The 17,111-nt window shown below is 43.5% G+C and overlaps 1 protein-coding gene and 1 non-coding gene across 2 annotated transcripts in view; both read right to left on the bottom strand.

Moving 5' to 3' along the window:
• The window catches only part of TBC1D9 (TBC1 domain family member 9), a 125,843-nt gene that overhangs the window by 22,951 nt on the left and 85,781 nt on the right, over nt 1-17,111 (bottom strand). Inside the window, exons 9-13 of the mRNA XM_045996808.1 lie at nt 16,549-16,699; nt 13,497-13,711; nt 10,965-11,082; nt 8,892-9,177; nt 8,256-8,385 (exon numbers count right to left, since the gene is read on the bottom strand). Coding sequence (XP_045852764.1) covers nt 8,256-8,385; nt 8,892-9,177; nt 10,965-11,082; nt 13,497-13,711; nt 16,549-16,699 — 900 coding nt within the window. The remainder of the gene's footprint in view (nt 1-8,255; nt 8,386-8,891; nt 9,178-10,964; nt 11,083-13,496; nt 13,712-16,548; nt 16,700-17,111) is intronic.
• Nucleotides 12,638-12,741, bottom strand: LOC123937783. The gene has a single exon (XR_006817578.1). It is a non-coding gene; the product is annotated as a U6 spliceosomal RNA (small nuclear RNA).

Raw genomic sequence — 17,111 nt, 5'->3', positions numbered from 1 at the left:
GCCTAAAATTATTTTATTTTTCTAAAAATCTACTCTTCTTTAGACACTAAACAAAATAATCCATCTCATGTACATCTCTTCTCCCACTCAATTTTTATCCAAATATTTCTGTAGCCTGTTTCTAATTTTCCAATCGAATTTCTAACGTCTTCATGAGCTGAGACGCATCTTCAATGCAGGCAGAGCTTCCTCTTTTTGCTGCGTTGCCCCTCCCCCAGGGTTGCCTAGAGTGGCTAACAGCTAGGCATTTGGCCCTTTATCATTTCATACCACTTCACCCCTCCTGTGTGCACACGTTCCCATTCTTGCTGCGCAGACTTGGGACAAGGAGCAAGTGGCTCAGATAAAGGAATGATGTGGGGACCAGTTTGTCTCAAGTTCCCAGTTCATGTTCTCTGGCGTCTCCTGGCCCCACCATGGTTCCTGAGCAGACAAGAGCTCCCTTCGCCCTCCCTGTGACTTCCTTCCTCCTGGGCAGCCTCCCTGTGACTTCCTTCCTCCCTCCAAGCTCTCCCTTACATTGCTGAGAAGACAGGGATGATGGAGAACAGAGACAGACTTGAGAAAGAGACCACGAGGTCCAGTCTCCACCAACTTCAATAGGGTCCTCCTTTCTTTTTTCTTTCTTTCCTTTTTTTTTTTAAAGATTTTATTTATTTGTTAGAGAGAGAGAGAGGGGGATAGAGAGTGAGAGCAAAAGCAGGCAGAGGCAGAGAGAGAAGCAGGCTCCCTGCCGAGCAAGAAGCCCGATGCAGGACTCAATCCCAGGACCCTGGGATCATGACCTGAGCCTAAGGCAGAGGCTTAACCCGCTGAGCCACCCAGGCTCCTCTTTTCTAAATCCTCCAGAGAGAGCTAAAAATATTCAAATGCTGCAGCCTAAAAACAAAACAAAACAACCAAAAAACCCCACAACAAAAAACAAAACAAACAAACACAAAACTTAGTTCAGGCTGTAAGTCCATGGAAGGATCTGAACAAGTCTGCCTACCACAGGGAAATTTATGGAAACAAAAAGGTAGCATTGTTTCTAAAACAGCTTTTGTTTTTATGTAAGAGTATTTCATTGAAACTATGCTCAAAAGTGCCTCTTCAATGTTTCTTAATTTATGGGTACTTATTTTCCTGGGATTAGCCAAAGGACTGAACCCCATTCACACCTGAGGGTCTTTTCTCTGGTCCAAAATCTCCAAATGTCTAGGAGAGTGAGGCTTTGCTTTGGAAGAGTGGTTTGGAGGTGAGAGGAGAACAGATGGGATGTGAGCCTCTGGGCTGAGGAAAAAACAGCGTGAAGTTGTGGGAGGCTGGGACACTCAAACAGCTGAAGGAGTATTTCCCCCAAACTGCCCCCTGCCTTCTTCTGGGGTGGTGGCATCTGTCTGTCCCGTGCATGTGTGTCTTGGGTGGGGCGGTGGTATTCCAGTGGAGGAAAGAGAAGGATGAGGAGGAAGATAAGAAGGAATCAGGATAGGAAGTGTGAACACTTTGCTTGTTGGAGTCGCATGTTTGCTGAATGGGTTGCCTCTCTAGAGTCCTCTGACCTTTAAAGAACTCTCAACTCGGGACAGTATTCATACCCATGCATCACCTTCATAACGCCTTGTCAGAAAGCAGGGCCTTATTTTATAACCAAATTTGTGCTCCTCAAGGTACTAATTCTCTCGAGATCTCTGCCTAGCGGAAAGGCTTGGAAAAGCCATGGTCATACGAGAAAAACTTTGTAGAAAAAACACTTTGGTCAGCTTCATTGTAAAATAGCTCAGGTGAACTGATTAATTATCAGCTAGCTTGAACCTGCTAGTTAAAACGTAAGAAGTGGGGGCGCCTGGGTGGCTCAGTGGTTTGAGCCGCTGCCTTCGGCTCAGGTCATGGTCTCAGGGTCCTGGGATCGAGTCCCGCATCGGGCTCTCTGCTCGGCAGGGAACCTGCTTCCCTCTCACTCTCTCTGCCTGCCTCTCTGCCTACTTGTATCTCTGTCAAATACATAAAAAAAAAAAAAAAACGTAAGAAGTGACGAGAGCAGTAGAGACGAACAGAACTGGGAACTGAATCTCAGCTCCAACATACCGAGAAACCTTGGACAAGTTACTTAACCTCTCTGGGTTCTATCATCTGCAAAATGGGCAGAAAAATACAACCTGACTCCCAGTCTTGGGATCAGTGATTCTGACAGGGCATGGAAAAGTCAAAGCACAATGCCCTTTACCATTATATATTTACCTAGAATGAATGAGCGAATGAATGGATTTAATTTTCAAAAGATTTTATTTATTTGTCAGACAGAGAAAGAGAAAGCACAAGCAGGGACAATGGTAGGCAGAGAGACAAGCAGGTTCCACGCTGAGCAAGGAGCCCGATGCGGGGCTCGATCCCAGAACCCTGAGATCATGACCTGAGCTGAAGGCAGATGCTTAACCGACTGAGCCACGCAGGTGTCCCAAATTTATTTTAAAAGTTGTATAAGTTATAAGGAGGCAGCCAGTAGGCTAGAGAGACCGTGGCATGTTTGGCAAAGAGAGTATTTTGAAAATTGGGACAATTCAAATAAAATCATGACTGCTGAGTTCTCTTGAAAAAAATCAGAGGTTTCAGCAACGGTGGCTCCTCATCTCCAGAGGCAGAGAGACTGCCCCACCGCCAAGCAGGCCTTCACCACTTAGCACCCCGAGGCCACTTTTCCCCACTCCTTCACCTGCTGCCCACTTGGGTGTCTGCCCACGTGCGCAGTTATGGGACCTTGCCACCTGCTCTAGAGCATCTTCTTTAAAAAATACACCATTGGGGCGCCTGGTGGCTCAGTCAGTTAAGTGTCTGACTCTTGATTTTGGCTCAGGTCATGATCTCAGGGTCGTGAGGGGGAGCCCCGCATCAGACTCTGTGCTGGGCATGGAGCCCGCTTAAGATTCTCTCTCTTCCTCTCCCTCTCCCCCACGCCCCCTCTCCCTCTCTAAAAAGCAAAACAAAACAAACAAAACAAAACCCCCAAATCCACAAGTCTGTTAATAAAAACTTTGGCTTCTATAAAGGAGTCAGTTTCTGACAGCCGGGTATTATAGCAAGGCTACAATTTCATGGTCAGATAGGGATGCGAGTCTCACATTCCACAGAAGTTTCATGAAAACTGATGAGACTCAGCTTCCTTATCAGCAAAAGACGGAAAATTATTCCTACCTCTTTGGGTTGGGTAAGGAGTCTGTGAGTTACACAGGCCAAACAACTATTATATGGGAGCTGTTATTACTCCTAGGAATGTTGGCAAATGCACAAGAAAAAAGGCATCTATCTATAGATCAGGCAAAATGTACTCATGTAATAGCTTAGGTTTCATTAGCAACTGGTATTAACTAATTTAGCTACATTTCTTCTTTTTTTTTTTTTTTTGAGGAATGAATAGCCTTTTAAGAATTAAACTTGGGGGCACCTGGGTGGCTCAGTTGGTTAAGCCTCTGCCTTCAGCTCAGGTCATGATCCCAGCCAGGGTCCTGGGATAGAGCCCCACATGGGGCTCCCTACTCAGCGGGGAGCCTGCTTCTCCCGTTCCCTCTGCCTGCCTCTCTGCCTACTTGTGCTCTCTCTCAGTCAAATAAATAAATAAAAATCTTAAAAAAAAAAAAAAGAATTAAACTTGGAGGAAAGAAAAGAATTAGACTTGGAAGTCAAAGCCAGGCATTAGCAATGAAGGCCCCAAATCCTTCCCGTTAGAGATACATAAAGAAGAGTTTACAAGTAAAATAGTATACTGTCTAGAGTTTGCTTGAAAACACTCCAGGAAAAAAAAAAAGTGACTTAGATGAAAGAGGTCAGAAAAATGTTGATAACTTTTAGACTGTGTGATGGGTCATAGAAATACATTGGGTTAACCTTGGGATTTCTACTGTGCTGGAAAACCTCTATATTTTAAAGATCAAGAAAGAAAAAATATTCACACCAGGTGTTGATAATGTATGCTCAGGGCCCGGGATAAGATAAGCACTTTTAACATCCTAAATATTTTTTCAGCAAATGGATAAACAAACAGTGTTCTTGTATCTCCCGGGTTTTCCCCCGCTGACACAACTATAATATCATCTTTGCTAGCCTATTCCTTCAGGTCTCCCCACTCCAATTTATTGCACGGGGAGCAGAACTAATGCCCTTGAAGAAAAACTCTCCTCAGCTTCCAAGGGGCTGTTCAGTGCCTTGCAAATCAATCAGTGGTTTCAAGACTCCCCACTTGCCAGCCTCTCCTGGACCAACTGACCTCATGTCCATATGTACCCTTACAATTCCATCTCTGTTCTATCCAGACAAATCCCATGGGCTCTAGCTTTAATATTAGAGAGCCACTTTCCAGCTGTGTGGTCTGGAAAAACTAACTCAATGTCTCTCAACTTCCATTTTCACCTTAAAAATGGGTTACTATTGGGGCACCCGGGTGGCTCAGTGGGTTAAGCCTCTGCCTTCGGCTCAGGTCATGATCTCAGGGTCCTGGAATCGAGCCCCGCATCGGGCTCTCTGCTCAGCCGGGAGCCTGTTTCCCTGTCTCTCTGCCTGCCTCTCTCCCTACTTGTGATTTCTCTCTCTCTGTCAAATAAATAAATAAATAAAATCTTTAATTTAAAAAAATGCGTTACTATTTACTTGGTGGGGCTATCTGGGAAGTACCCAGCACCCTGCCCAAGGTAGGCTCTCAGCGAGAGGTAACTTTTGTGGTTATCATTAATAAGTTCAACACACTATTTGGGACTTTCGTAAGTGCATGTCCGGCACAAATGCCTCCCTGTGTTTTATTAGCTGCATCCTTTCCCTGCTTTTCTCAGATTCGACCCACTGGGTTGGGTTTCTGGAACACGAAGAAATTCCATGGTGGTCATGTGTCTGCTGTAAGGTTATTCAGGTGCCCCTGTGCCTGTAAGGAGGGTCACCTTGGTCTATGAGTCGAACCTGAAGGTGGGGCGTTGTGTCGCACTTCTGTATAACTCTGACGACTGCAGAGCCTCACACAGGGGGCCCTCAAAGAACACCACTACCTTTCAAACTGTCTGTACAATTCCATCCAGTAGGGTCTTGGGAGAACTTTAAATTATCTCATTGGGAGAAATCTGATCCATACCTAACCAACCTCCAGCCACCGGGGGAGTCCTTGATGAGACCTCAAAGCTAAAAGTACTTTCAGTGTTTTTCCTACTTTCTATCTTCCTAGCTGAGTATCCTGAAGCATGGGAATAAATGTACCACGTGCCTCGGAGGACTGGCATCGTGCCTCAGTTCAAACCAGGTTATCAACAGCTTCCGTGACAAGCGGCCCCATTCTGCATGTAGGGCAGGGATTCTCAACCCTCACCGGGTACTGGAACCATCTGGGGAGCTTCCAAAAAAGACTTATTTCTTAGGCTTCATGCCAAAGATATGGATTTAATAGGTCCGGAATGGAACCTGGGAATTCACTTGACTTTGAAAAAAAAATGTAAGTGATTTTAATGCATAGGTGAGACTGAGAACCACCAATGTAATGGCTAGGAGGGAAAAAGAGAGAGAAGCAAGGGTTTGTGGTGGTCTCTTTAGGTTGAACTGTAAGGCACTGGGGAGCCATGAGAGACCTATGAGCAGTGCAGCGATGCGAAGTAAAGAAAAAAAACCCAGTTATTATGCATTCAAAGACCAGGTAATACAGGTGTTGGTATAAATAAAAGGGGTCTATCCAGGCAACGGAAGGAAACTGCTGCTGTATCCTGTGACAGGATGTTTGGCAACCAAAGGGCCACCATTAGGGATCAGCCAGACAGGATGTAAGTGGAAACCAACCCTTGGTCCTGCCTCCATTCTCTTCTCTTTCCGATTAAAACTGGCTCAAGTGCTGACCTCAGCATGTTAGCTAATCTGCTGTCAAGAATAAAGCTGAGTTTCCAAATACTAAGATTTATGACTTTGGTCCAGAATTCTCTTAACAGTAAAGGTTCCAGGGGATGCCTTTAGAAAAACAACCTATTGCTATGATAATAACCATTGCCTCTAATCACATGGGCTCTTTTTCTAAAAAAATAACCATCCAAAATTTCCAACAGAGTGTTACCCAAAAGTGCTGAGGCAATGATGTTTCTTTATTGCATTATGATAATAACCAGTTCTGGAGAGACTGAAGTGAAACAGCCATCCTTAATCTCCACTAGTGGAAATACAAATTGGTATAATCTTTATAGAAATTGGATAGTATATGCTAGGAGCTTGGAAATAATTCATACATTTTGATCTATTGCTATAGACCTATTCCTTAGAATGGACTTTAAGAAAATAATCAGAGATGTGATTTTTGCAAACAAGTTTATCACAGAATACAGAATATGTATCAATATATATAACATATATATAATCATACCATGTAAGTTTGCCATAAAATACTGAAAATTCAGAAGTAATCAAAATAAATGTCCAACAAAAATGACCAGTTAAATAAATTTTGGTACTTCATTAAAACAGAATATTAATAATCTATTAAAATTATGGCTTTACAACCAATGGAAAGAGCCCAGATGTCCATCAACAGATGAATGAGTAAAGAAGATATGGTTTATACATACATATATACCATGAAATACTACTCAGCCATCAAAAAATGAAATCTTGCCATTTGCAACAATGCAGATAGGACTAGAGAGTATTATGCTAAGTGAAATAAAGTCAGTCAGAGAAAGACAATTATCATATGATCTCACTGGTAGGCACAATTTAAGAAACAAGGCAGAGGATCATAGGGGAAGAGAGGGAAAAAAATGAAACAAGAAGAAACCAGAGAGGAAGACAAGTCAGAAGAGACTCTTAATCACAGGAAATGAACTGAGGGTTGCCGGAGGGAAGGGGGGTGAAGGTATGGGGTAACTGGGTGACAGACACCGGGGAGGGCACGTGATGTAATGAGCACCGAGTATTATGTAAGACTGATGAATCACCGAACTCTGCCTCTGAAACTAATAATACTATATTTAATTGAATTTAAAATTTTAAAACACTATGGCTTTAATTAATATTTAATATATTACAGAGTGTTCACGGTATATTTTAAATGAAAAATAGGATGTTTCACAGCACTTTTTAGTAGAGGCTTATTTTTTTCAGTGTATTTTGCAAATATAGGAACATACTTGAAGGAAGACATGATATAGTTTATAGAATAAAGTTTATTCTTCCCCATTTTTCCAGTTTCTACATTTTAAAAAATAAACATGCATTACTTTTGGGATTCTAAAAGATATAAAAAATGTTTTGTTTTCAATATGTATTGAGTGTCAATGAAAATTTTTATAAATAATAAATGATCAGTCTTGCCCCCTTTATGAGTAAAAGGACATACATTTCTGAAAAGATCTCTGGATCTATACCAGTATTTTCAAAAGCACCAAATTTTTTATTCTCTTTAAGAGAGGCTTTTTCTGACCTTGTCCCTCACTCTTTCTCCCCTAATGCAGGCTGTTCCTGGTTGGAATGCTGACATTCCTACAGCTCCAAAACACCTGTGAGGGCCGAGTGTGCTCAGCAGAAGAGTCATGCTCTTTCTTACTGATCATTTCTATACAAGTTTTCCGAGCCAAGGATCAGGAAATGAAGAAACGATTAGGTATTATGGACACTTGAGTCCTTGGGGCTCCACAGCACCAAATGCCACTGAGCACATCACACTGCCTCCTTCGCCCCAGAAGCTCATTAGTTCTATTCTGAGAATCAGAACTAGATCCAGGGTCATTGTGAACCAGAAGGCCTCCTCCCCCACAGCAATTTAGAGAAGTACGAGGACTCTTGTTCTTCTCTAGGATGGTACAGACTATTCCATGTGTCTTGGACTCAAGAGAACCGGCTTGTTTTCTTCGGAGAAGACTTACGTACTTGGCATGAGAACGGGAAGTGAACTGATGCACAAAGGTCAACCCCGCCATGCCTGCTCTCCACAGCCCTTCCGCAATACGCTCAGAGATGAATCTGAGCTGCTACTTGGTCCGGCTTCAGGGTGGGCATGGCAGAGGACTAGAGGGTCAGAGTTTGTCATGCCATCTGCTCTACGGCCTGAGACCCAGCCTGAGTCCTAGGCTCCCATTCAGTTCCGATCTCTGGGGCTCAAAGCTGTCAGCTGGAAAGCGGCTGTTCGCTTTGGCAATTAGTTCTCCGAAGGTGAAAGGAAGCAGGTATACCCGTTGTTAGTGATGGAAGTGGGTGCCACACACCCAGCAGAGTCCCACCCAGCACCCTCAGAGCACTGTGACACTCAGGCAGGAAACGAGACCCACCTCATAAGACGTTCTGATGAGTCTGAAGATGTCTACCTCAGGGTAGGGCTCCACGTCATCACTGAGCAGGGAGTGGAGGTGAGGGATGGGAGGCAGTGTGCTGTCTTTGTTGGTCACACTGTCTAAATACCTGAACAAAGAAATGAATCAGAAGTCACCAGAGGCTGGTTTGGAATTCTCCCATTATAGTTCTCTGCCCCGCATTCTACAAACTCAGCATTTTAGAAAAGACTAGACTTTCCTTAGGAACAGAATGAAATTCTTCTGGAGACACAGCGCATGAAAATAAAACCTCAGCCACAGACAAATGTGGGCATTCTGATTTCCATCAAGCCCATTAAAACTCAGGAAACCAAGGAGAAAGACAGAAGGCGAATTCCAAGAAGAAACCAGAGGAGGTTTTCAAAGCGAGGCTCAGGGGACGCCTCGGTGGCTCAGTCGGTTCAGCACCTGACTCGTGATTTTGGCTCAAGTCATGATCTCAGGGTCATGAGATCAAGCCCCGAGGCTCCGCATGGAGTCTGCCTGTCCCTCTCCCTCTGCTCCTCCCCTGGCTTGCTTAGGCGCTCTCTCTCTCTCAAATAAATAAAATCTTTAACAACAATAACAACAGTGAAGTGAGGCTTTGTCCGTTACCTTCCCAAAACGGTCATGGCCTCCCCGTCGTCCTTACAACTCAACAGCTTGTCCACGTTCGCATCCAGCACAGCCAGGGCCAACTGGAATATCACCTTGATTCCTTCATAGAAGAAACAGTCCACAACCACAACTGCACTCTCAAAGGGCATCACGCTGAGAAACAGTGTGAGGAACCAAGACAGGGAGATGGTAGAAATCACGCCCAGGTCCTGCATGCAGTCGTACAGCTGGGGGACATAGTCTCGTGCTAGTTCCTCGAAGACACCCTGGTCCACCAGTGCGCCTGCAGCAGGGGTGGGCACAAAAGGCCACAGGTGAACCCACCGCACCTTCTTACTGAGGCACCCCACCAATCGGCCTGGTTAATACAGTCGAGCTCTCAGCTGCCACTGAGACAACTTGGCTCCTTTCTCTTAACAGTTCTGCTGCGACCCTGTTACTAGTTACTAGACCAAGGTGTCAACACCGGGCCGTCAGCAGATTAGTTCTGGGTGCTTCTTCTCTTTCCGGAGTTTTTCTGCCCTGCTTCCCTACCACAAAAGGGCAATAACACAACCATAAGGGTTGTTGGAAAAGTCAGTTTAGAAAGATCTCATTGTTTGGTTAGGCATGAAATGGATATGACTCCACTTCTCGGCAAACTTATTTAAAAAAATAAGTAGCTTTTCTGGATGCACTATCCCTACATATGAAGTTTTGTGGGGTTTTTCTGTTTGTTTGTTTGTTTTCTTTTTTTTAATTCATGTTTTTAAAACTGAAAAGCATTCCAGCAGTGTCTGGCTGGCTTGGTCGATAAAGTATGAGACTGGTGATCTCGGGGCTTTAAGCTTGAGGCCCACGTTGAATGTAGAGGTTACTTAAAAAAAAAAAAACAAGGCTAGGCTCCTGTCCACAGATGTGGCTGAGTCTGCAGCTCAGTGGCAGAAGGGAATTGAGCACCACCTTTACTGGGGTCCCAGGAACAGTGAGAGCAGGATCGTGGACAAGGGATTTACTACCCAAGTGCTCCCAGGAGATGCTGCAAGCAATGGCGGACCAGGACAGGGAAGAACCTGCACTCGTTGCCAAGTCTTCCATACTACTAGATGTGAAACCTTGGGACGATGAGACGGATATGGCAAAACTAGAGGAATGTGTCCGAAGCATTCAGGCAGATGGCTTGGTCTGGGGCTCTTCTAAACTAGTTCCAGTGGGATATGGAATTAAAAAACTTCAAATACAGTGTGTAGTGGAAGATGATAAAGTTGGAACAGATATGCTGGAGGAGCGGATCACTGCGTTTGAGGACTATGTGCAGTCCATGGACGTGGCTGCTTTTAATAAGATCTAAAAACATCATAGATCATTGCCCTTAAATAAAAGCTTAAAAGACAAAAAAAAAAAAAAAAAAAAAAAAAAACTAAAAAAAGGCATCCCAGTTGTACATACACACTCATGATCAACTTACTGACATTTCTGGAGAATTTTCCCAGTGAATCACGTTAGTGTGAAAAGGCTTAGAAATGAGCACAAGAGGGAAGCATAAAGCATACATTTTACTACTGGCAATAAAAAGCTTGTCCTGCTAAAATGGAATGTGTAACACTCAAGAGGATTATAAGGAGTAAGAGTGATACTTTGTTTAAATGCTTACAGTCATGGTTTGCCTTGCATTGAAATCAGTTCTGAAAAATACTGCAGGAACTTAGTTTTGGGTACATTTTTATATGCTTTTTTTTTTTTTTTTTTTGCATACTTCTGCTGTCCACAGATTCCATCCGCTTCATGAAAACATTGTCAAATCTGATGAGTTTGGTACAGTTCCCAATGCCCCAGTGACACCTACATGAGTGTTTTCTACAATAATTTCTCCAACAGTGATAACGCGTATATTCTCTTAAGCTCCATGGGGCTCCTTTGTGTACAATCCATATGAATTCAAGCCCTCTTATTCCCATTTTGGGAAACTGGAGTAGTCTGAAACTCTTTTGGCTAAGGGTGACTGGAAACGGTGTTCTAGCCCGTATCCTGGCTCTGGAAACATCTTTGCGATGAGACATGGGTTAACATGTTAACCACCTCCCCACATACCGACAACTCTGGTGTTGTAGTAATCAGGAAGCATGCGCTCACACAGAGCCACCAGGAGCCAGAAAGCTTCCTCCTCTTTGGCATAAAGCAGCAGCACGGATGTGACAATATTCATGGCCTGAAGGCATGAAAAAGGGTGTCATCAAATAGATTTTAAATACATCAAACACAGGTTAACATAAGAAATTTTGTGAACCTAAAAAATTACTGAGTTAGTCTCACAGGGCCAGCAAACTTTTTCAGCAAAAGGCCAGATAATGAACACCTAAAGGATCTGCAAGGTCCACATGCATATTCGTCTAAATTTTGTTTGTTATTTATAATTTAGAGCCCCTTAAGAATGTACCAACTAGTCTTGAGCCTGCAACTCTTGAGTCTTGATGAACACCAATACTTACCAAAGACTTAGACACAGGCAAGCCCTCATTCAAAACCTTTGCCTGAAGGCTATCTGACCAAGCTTTTAACCTGCTACAATCTCAGTGTTTCTAACCCTTCATTCACAAGATAAACATTTCCTTTTTAATCTTCCATAATGGTTCCTATAACCCAGTTCACATGGCCTGGAGGCTCTTCTCTGAGAACAATAAAACCTTTCAAATTTGGAGTCTTCACCCACTATTTTCATCTGGATAAGGATGGCAGAGATAAGTAACAGTGATTTAAATTCTAAAGTAACCCACTCTATTAAAAGATATGATCACCTAGCTCATAACCACTCAGGGCTCAACTACTTTAATAGTCCTCTTAATTAAAAAGAAAAAGATCAAAAGATAAATATGATTTCTATAATTGCAGAGGCCAACTAACTCCTGTACTTCATTTGATCTTTTACAAACCAGTAATTGTTCATTGGACTTCTACAATATAAATACCAAAAAAAGGATTTTTGGTCTAATAGGCTTTTTCTTTCTTATAAGTCATAATATTTTCCCAAGTGAAATCATTAATAAAATTCTGCTTGAGAATTGACCTGCTGATTCTAGTACACGATCACGGTCATGGTTAGCTCCTTAGTCATTCAGTCAAGGTAAGTTTTATAACAGGCTCTGGATGAAGTAATGGGGGATAATACAGAGGTGACAAGTCTCACAGGACTTAAATGCTGATGTCAGAGAGACAGAATAAAGATGTAAAAGTTAATCAGTTTGGGGACTGATTTAAGTGCTATCAAAGAGTGGTATAGAAAGACCTGTACTGTGTGTGTGTGTGTGTGTGTGTGTGTGTGTGTGTGTGTGCACGTGCGTGCATGCAGAGGAATTAAGCATCCTTTAGCATTTATCTATCTACCTATCTAGCTTTCCTTCTATTTTTGTGTTCAACATTTAGTAAAAAATATATTTTATAATATATTATAAATATACTACAATATATTTATATAATTATATTATACCATATATAATATATATCATAATATAATATATAGCCATCTTTCTGGATTTGGAAGATGTCTGAGGTATTTGTCAACATAGTTGACAAATCGCCAGTTGTGATTTCACATTTTTTTTTGAGTACAGTTGATTCAAGTCTCTAGATTAGGCTACATTCATCACAAGCGTCCTGACAGCTACGCTGATACATGGCTATCACAGTATCAATGACTACATTCCTTATGCTGTGTCTTCTATTCCCATCACTTACGGACTCCATTACTGAAGGCCTGTATTTCCCACTAAAACATGGAACGCTTCCCATATTCGCATGTCATCCTTGCATAGGGGTCATGCTAATCTCTGTATTGTTGCAATTTTGGTACCCGTGCTGCTGAAGCGAGCACAAGCCTGCTTTAGCTTTTAGCTGGATGGTCCAGGAAGGCCTCTCTGAATATGTGGTCTTTAAGTCTAGAGTCACACGATCTTGGAGCTTCTCTAATTGTGGTGGATGTATTAGTACAAGAGATAATTTTAGCTGCTTTGGGAGCAACAATTTTGAACACCAGATTAAGCATTTATTTTAATGGGTATTAAAGTATAGTCGTAGCATATAAAAGTTACATTCTCAAGTATGTTCTTGCTTAGGAGGCAGGGCAGGAGCACTGTGAAACTCAGAATCCAGAATTACAGGCCAGGTGCTCAGGCACACTCTCTTTTACCTCAGGGAGGGAAGAGAGGCAGCTCGGAGAGTAATCAGAAGCACCTTGAAGGTCACCCAGATACGCGGTGGTGGATCCGGAAAGGGCGTTCTTGTCTCTCAGCTCCTCCACTCAGTGCTGGGGCTCAACCCAGGGAGATTTTGCTCCCCAGGGGCTATCTGGCAATGTTTAAAGGCAGTTTGGCTGTCCCAACTAGGGAGTTTGTGGAGAGAGGTTATTAAATGTGTTATTAAACAGGAATGTTATTAAACATCCTCCAAAGCATGGGACAACCCCTAACAAAGAATTACTCAGTCCACAAGGTCTCTAGTGCCAAGGTCAAGAAACTTAGGTGCAGGGATGGTTCTGTTAACCATTCTTCTTACTGACTTGCTGGTTAACAAACAGTCCAAAAAAAAAAAAAAAAAAAAAAAAAAACCTAAACCACCTGTGTCGTTTACCTGGCAATATCCAATGTTAGGATTTCGAAACGCATAAGCTGTTAAGACTCTCCTTAGAGCAGCAATGCCCATTTCATTCTGGAAAGCTGGGTGTTCTGGAAGGGAGCGGTGTAAATCCCTCTCAATCTCCTCTGTGGCAAGATTATACTTCCCCATGGACTTCTCCACTAGGTCTTCGTAGTACCCGGGATGCGTGGCCTTCTCATTGATGGCACCTAGGAAATACCCAACAGATACAATATCCAAAGGGGCGGGCCCTGCCCTCGGTCACAAACACAGCTGACCAAGTGAACCTCTTCGTGTTCCTTACCGCACAAAGGACACCCACTAGATAACGACAGCCCATGGATGAGGTGGGCTATGGCAACTGCAGCCAGTTTGGTAAATTTACTTGCGGCCTACTGCCTTCTTTCAGCTCCACCGTAAGCCAAATTAGAGGTCCGCAAGCTAAACATCTGTGTTCCACAGAACTTCCATGGGTGATCTGGGGGCTACTTTAGGGAAGAGAAGGAAGGAACGCCAGTAAACCAAAGCATCCTCGTCTCAGCCAGAGCAGTTTTGCTGGTATTTTACTAGGGTTCTCCTTAAGATTTCACTTGAAAAAGAAAGTTCTGCCTCCCCAAACAAGTTTGAAAACCGAACGCAAAAGCATAAGGTTTGAAGAGTTCAAACAGCCATACTGAGGAGTAGAGGAACTTAGAATGTACGCAAGGATTTTGGAGTTGCAGTGAGTAGTGTGGGCATTCCTCACAGTTAGCACGTTATGGTTGGCAGTTCCTCAGGTGGTGGGGATGAGCATGGAGAATCACTGGTTTGAGATATTTGCATTTTAAGATTCTTAAAGACAGAAAACACTGTACAAAAATATCTAAATCTAAATAAATAGAACTTATGTAATTATAAATATACAGACAGACACAAATACACATATAAAACACACACATACACACTAAATGACAAGAAAAACTGATCTGTATTTCATGGATTAGAAACTAGAACCCTGGGGCGCCTGAGTTGCTCAGTCGTTAAGCGTCTGCCTTCGGCTCAGGTCATGATCTCAGGGTCCTGGGATCGAGCCCCACATCAGGCTCCCTGCTTGAGAAAGCCTGCTTCTCCCTCCCCATCTGCTTGTGTTCCCTCTCTCACTGTGTCTCTGTCAAATAAATAAAATCTTAAAAAAAAAAAAAGAAACTAGAACCCTTGGGCTGGCCTGGACCGTGTCATTGACAGCCACCCGAAGAGACAACCTTACCACTCACACTTACCCTGGAAAAGGCATTCGGGTTGACAGCAACTTAACACTGGCTTTGCTTTTTTCTCAAGGGAGATGTGCAAAGATATCATATCGTCTGGCTGGCACTTTACTTCACTGGGTACACTGAGCCTGGTCCTGGTATAGTGGCCCTAGAGCCACAGGACCCAGGCGAGGTTCCAGACCAGGAGCTGGACTCTGCCCATGGGTGAGCTGGCTTGCATCCTACCACACGTATCCTGCCCCCAGTGAGCTGGGAGGAAATACAAACTGTAGGCCGCCCCACCCCGCCCCACATCGTCCATCACCGTTAAAGAAAATATGCAGTCCAACTCTCTATGTGTCTCTGCAACAGTGCTGTGTACTATTAAGTATGTTCTTGGCTTTCACTTTGACTTTCATTTTCATCCAAAACGGGGCTGCAAGTAACTTCTAATTTGAATGAGGATGAAAGCAGAATTTTTTGTTTACTATATCAGTGATCTGAATGAGTCTGTCAAGGTGACTAGTTCACCAAACACAAGGAAGAGAGAAGACAGGACAGTAAGGCTCTTCTTGGGCTGGATTTGTAATCAGACATCATTTGACTCAAATTTGGATTTCTGGATGAGAAGCTAAGGCTCGTCTACTTAAGGAAAATAAGCCAGGTAAATGAGGCTAGAACAAGCTAGTTTTACATGAAACAGATAAAGCCAATTATTTTTCAGGATTCTATCCCCCCAACTGCTTAGCCATTAATACATCTCATCACAGGCAATTACCATTAATAGCTATTTTTAGAAAGAGCTATGAGTCTGTTTGGTTGGTTTTTTAAAAAGGCTTTCCTGTAAGTGTGGCAACTATTCTTTTAATTTTAATGTCATGTTTTAAATAAAAGGTTTTGATAACAGCACTTTTGGACCATCTTAGGTTCAAATAAAAATATTCACATAAGTTTATCTAAAATGATTACATTTCAGGCCTCTAGTCAGTAAAGCAATTGATTTATAAAGATTGGTGACAAAACAAAAAAATTCCCTGGACGCTCATGACAGAACAGACCCCTAGGATACACTGGACGCTTTGGGCTAGGAGGCAGGCGTGCTGGGGCTAGCCTGAAGAACCTACAGTCTGAAGCAGGACTCAAATGTCTGACCCCACAGCGCTCTGCTGGGGCTGTGCACCAGTGAAGGCGGGCACATTCTTCCCACCGCTCCTTGACACACCCCCCTCCACCCTTCCTGATGTCTCCAGCTCGGAGTGTAAGTGGGATCTAAGCCTCCAGTTCCGGTGCACATCCTGGTCTCTCTTTCACATCTCCAAGTGACAACCACCAAATTCAGGAGATGGCAAACACCAAGGATGAGGCTTTCTCATTCCTCCCTTTCCCTGCTTCAATGGGGCTCTGACCCCGTGCCACCCTTAAGCATTCTCAATGAGATGTATTCTCGTCATGTGTTCTCATCAATGGACACAGCCAGGAAAAGGCAAACAAACAAACAAACCCAACAACAACAACAAACTCCTCAAATCACAAAGAATTATACTCTTTCCCATAGGTTCTCTTTTTTCCTAAGTAGCGTTAGTGAAGGGGTGGAAGAGGTTATGCTTGGGGGATGATGGCTTCCATATCTGGACAGTTGTATACGTTCTGTGTTTTCACTGAGGGACTGCAACATTTGGGGCAGGAATGGCTATTCAGTGCCGAAGGGCAGCGCTGCATTTTCAAAAGAGCCCAGATGCATGACGGGAGGCAGAAGGGGAGCGCTGAGGTCCCGCCCACCCCAGGGTCAGGGCCCCCAAGCCCAAGCCCGGCTGTACCTGACAGAAGCAGCCAGAGCTCTCCCCGCATGCTCTCCGGTATACCCTTCAACACCAGCTCCCGCGTTTTTTCTGTGCGGTACATGCAGATCCCTTGCCCATACTCAGCAAAGTGAATCTTCCAAGCTTGCTCCTTCAAAAACTCTTTGGCCTGAAAGGGATAAATGAAACATTACTACGTCCCGAAGTACTTTGAGGATGGAAAGGGGAAGCTGGGCAGAAAGGCAGAATATCTCCCCTACTGAATAGAGTCGTTATGTTCTGGACAGAGCTCTGGGGAACAAAGAACTCAGATTTTCCGCAGTCCTTCCTTCATTTGACACCTGAACCTAATTTGAAAGCTGGGGTTCTGCTTTGAAGCTTTCTGGCCCTGAATCAGATTTCCATTTACCTGAAATGGGTCAGCAGAATGCAAATTTATGGCTTTATGTAGTGAAAATGACTTGGTGTTTTTGAAATGTGCACTGAGAAATTATGTACTTACTTGTTGGCTGACTTAAACAATAGTAAAAAACAAGACAAAAGCCCACATGGAGCCCTGCATCAGGCTCCCCGCTCAGCAG

The sequence above is a fragment of the Meles meles genome, chromosome 2 (genome assembly GCF_922984935.1).
Source record: "Meles meles chromosome 2, mMelMel3.1 paternal haplotype, whole genome shotgun sequence".
Taxonomy (NCBI): Eukaryota; Metazoa; Chordata; class Mammalia; order Carnivora; family Mustelidae; genus Meles; species Meles meles.
This window is presented reverse-complemented; position numbering and strand designations above follow the sequence as displayed.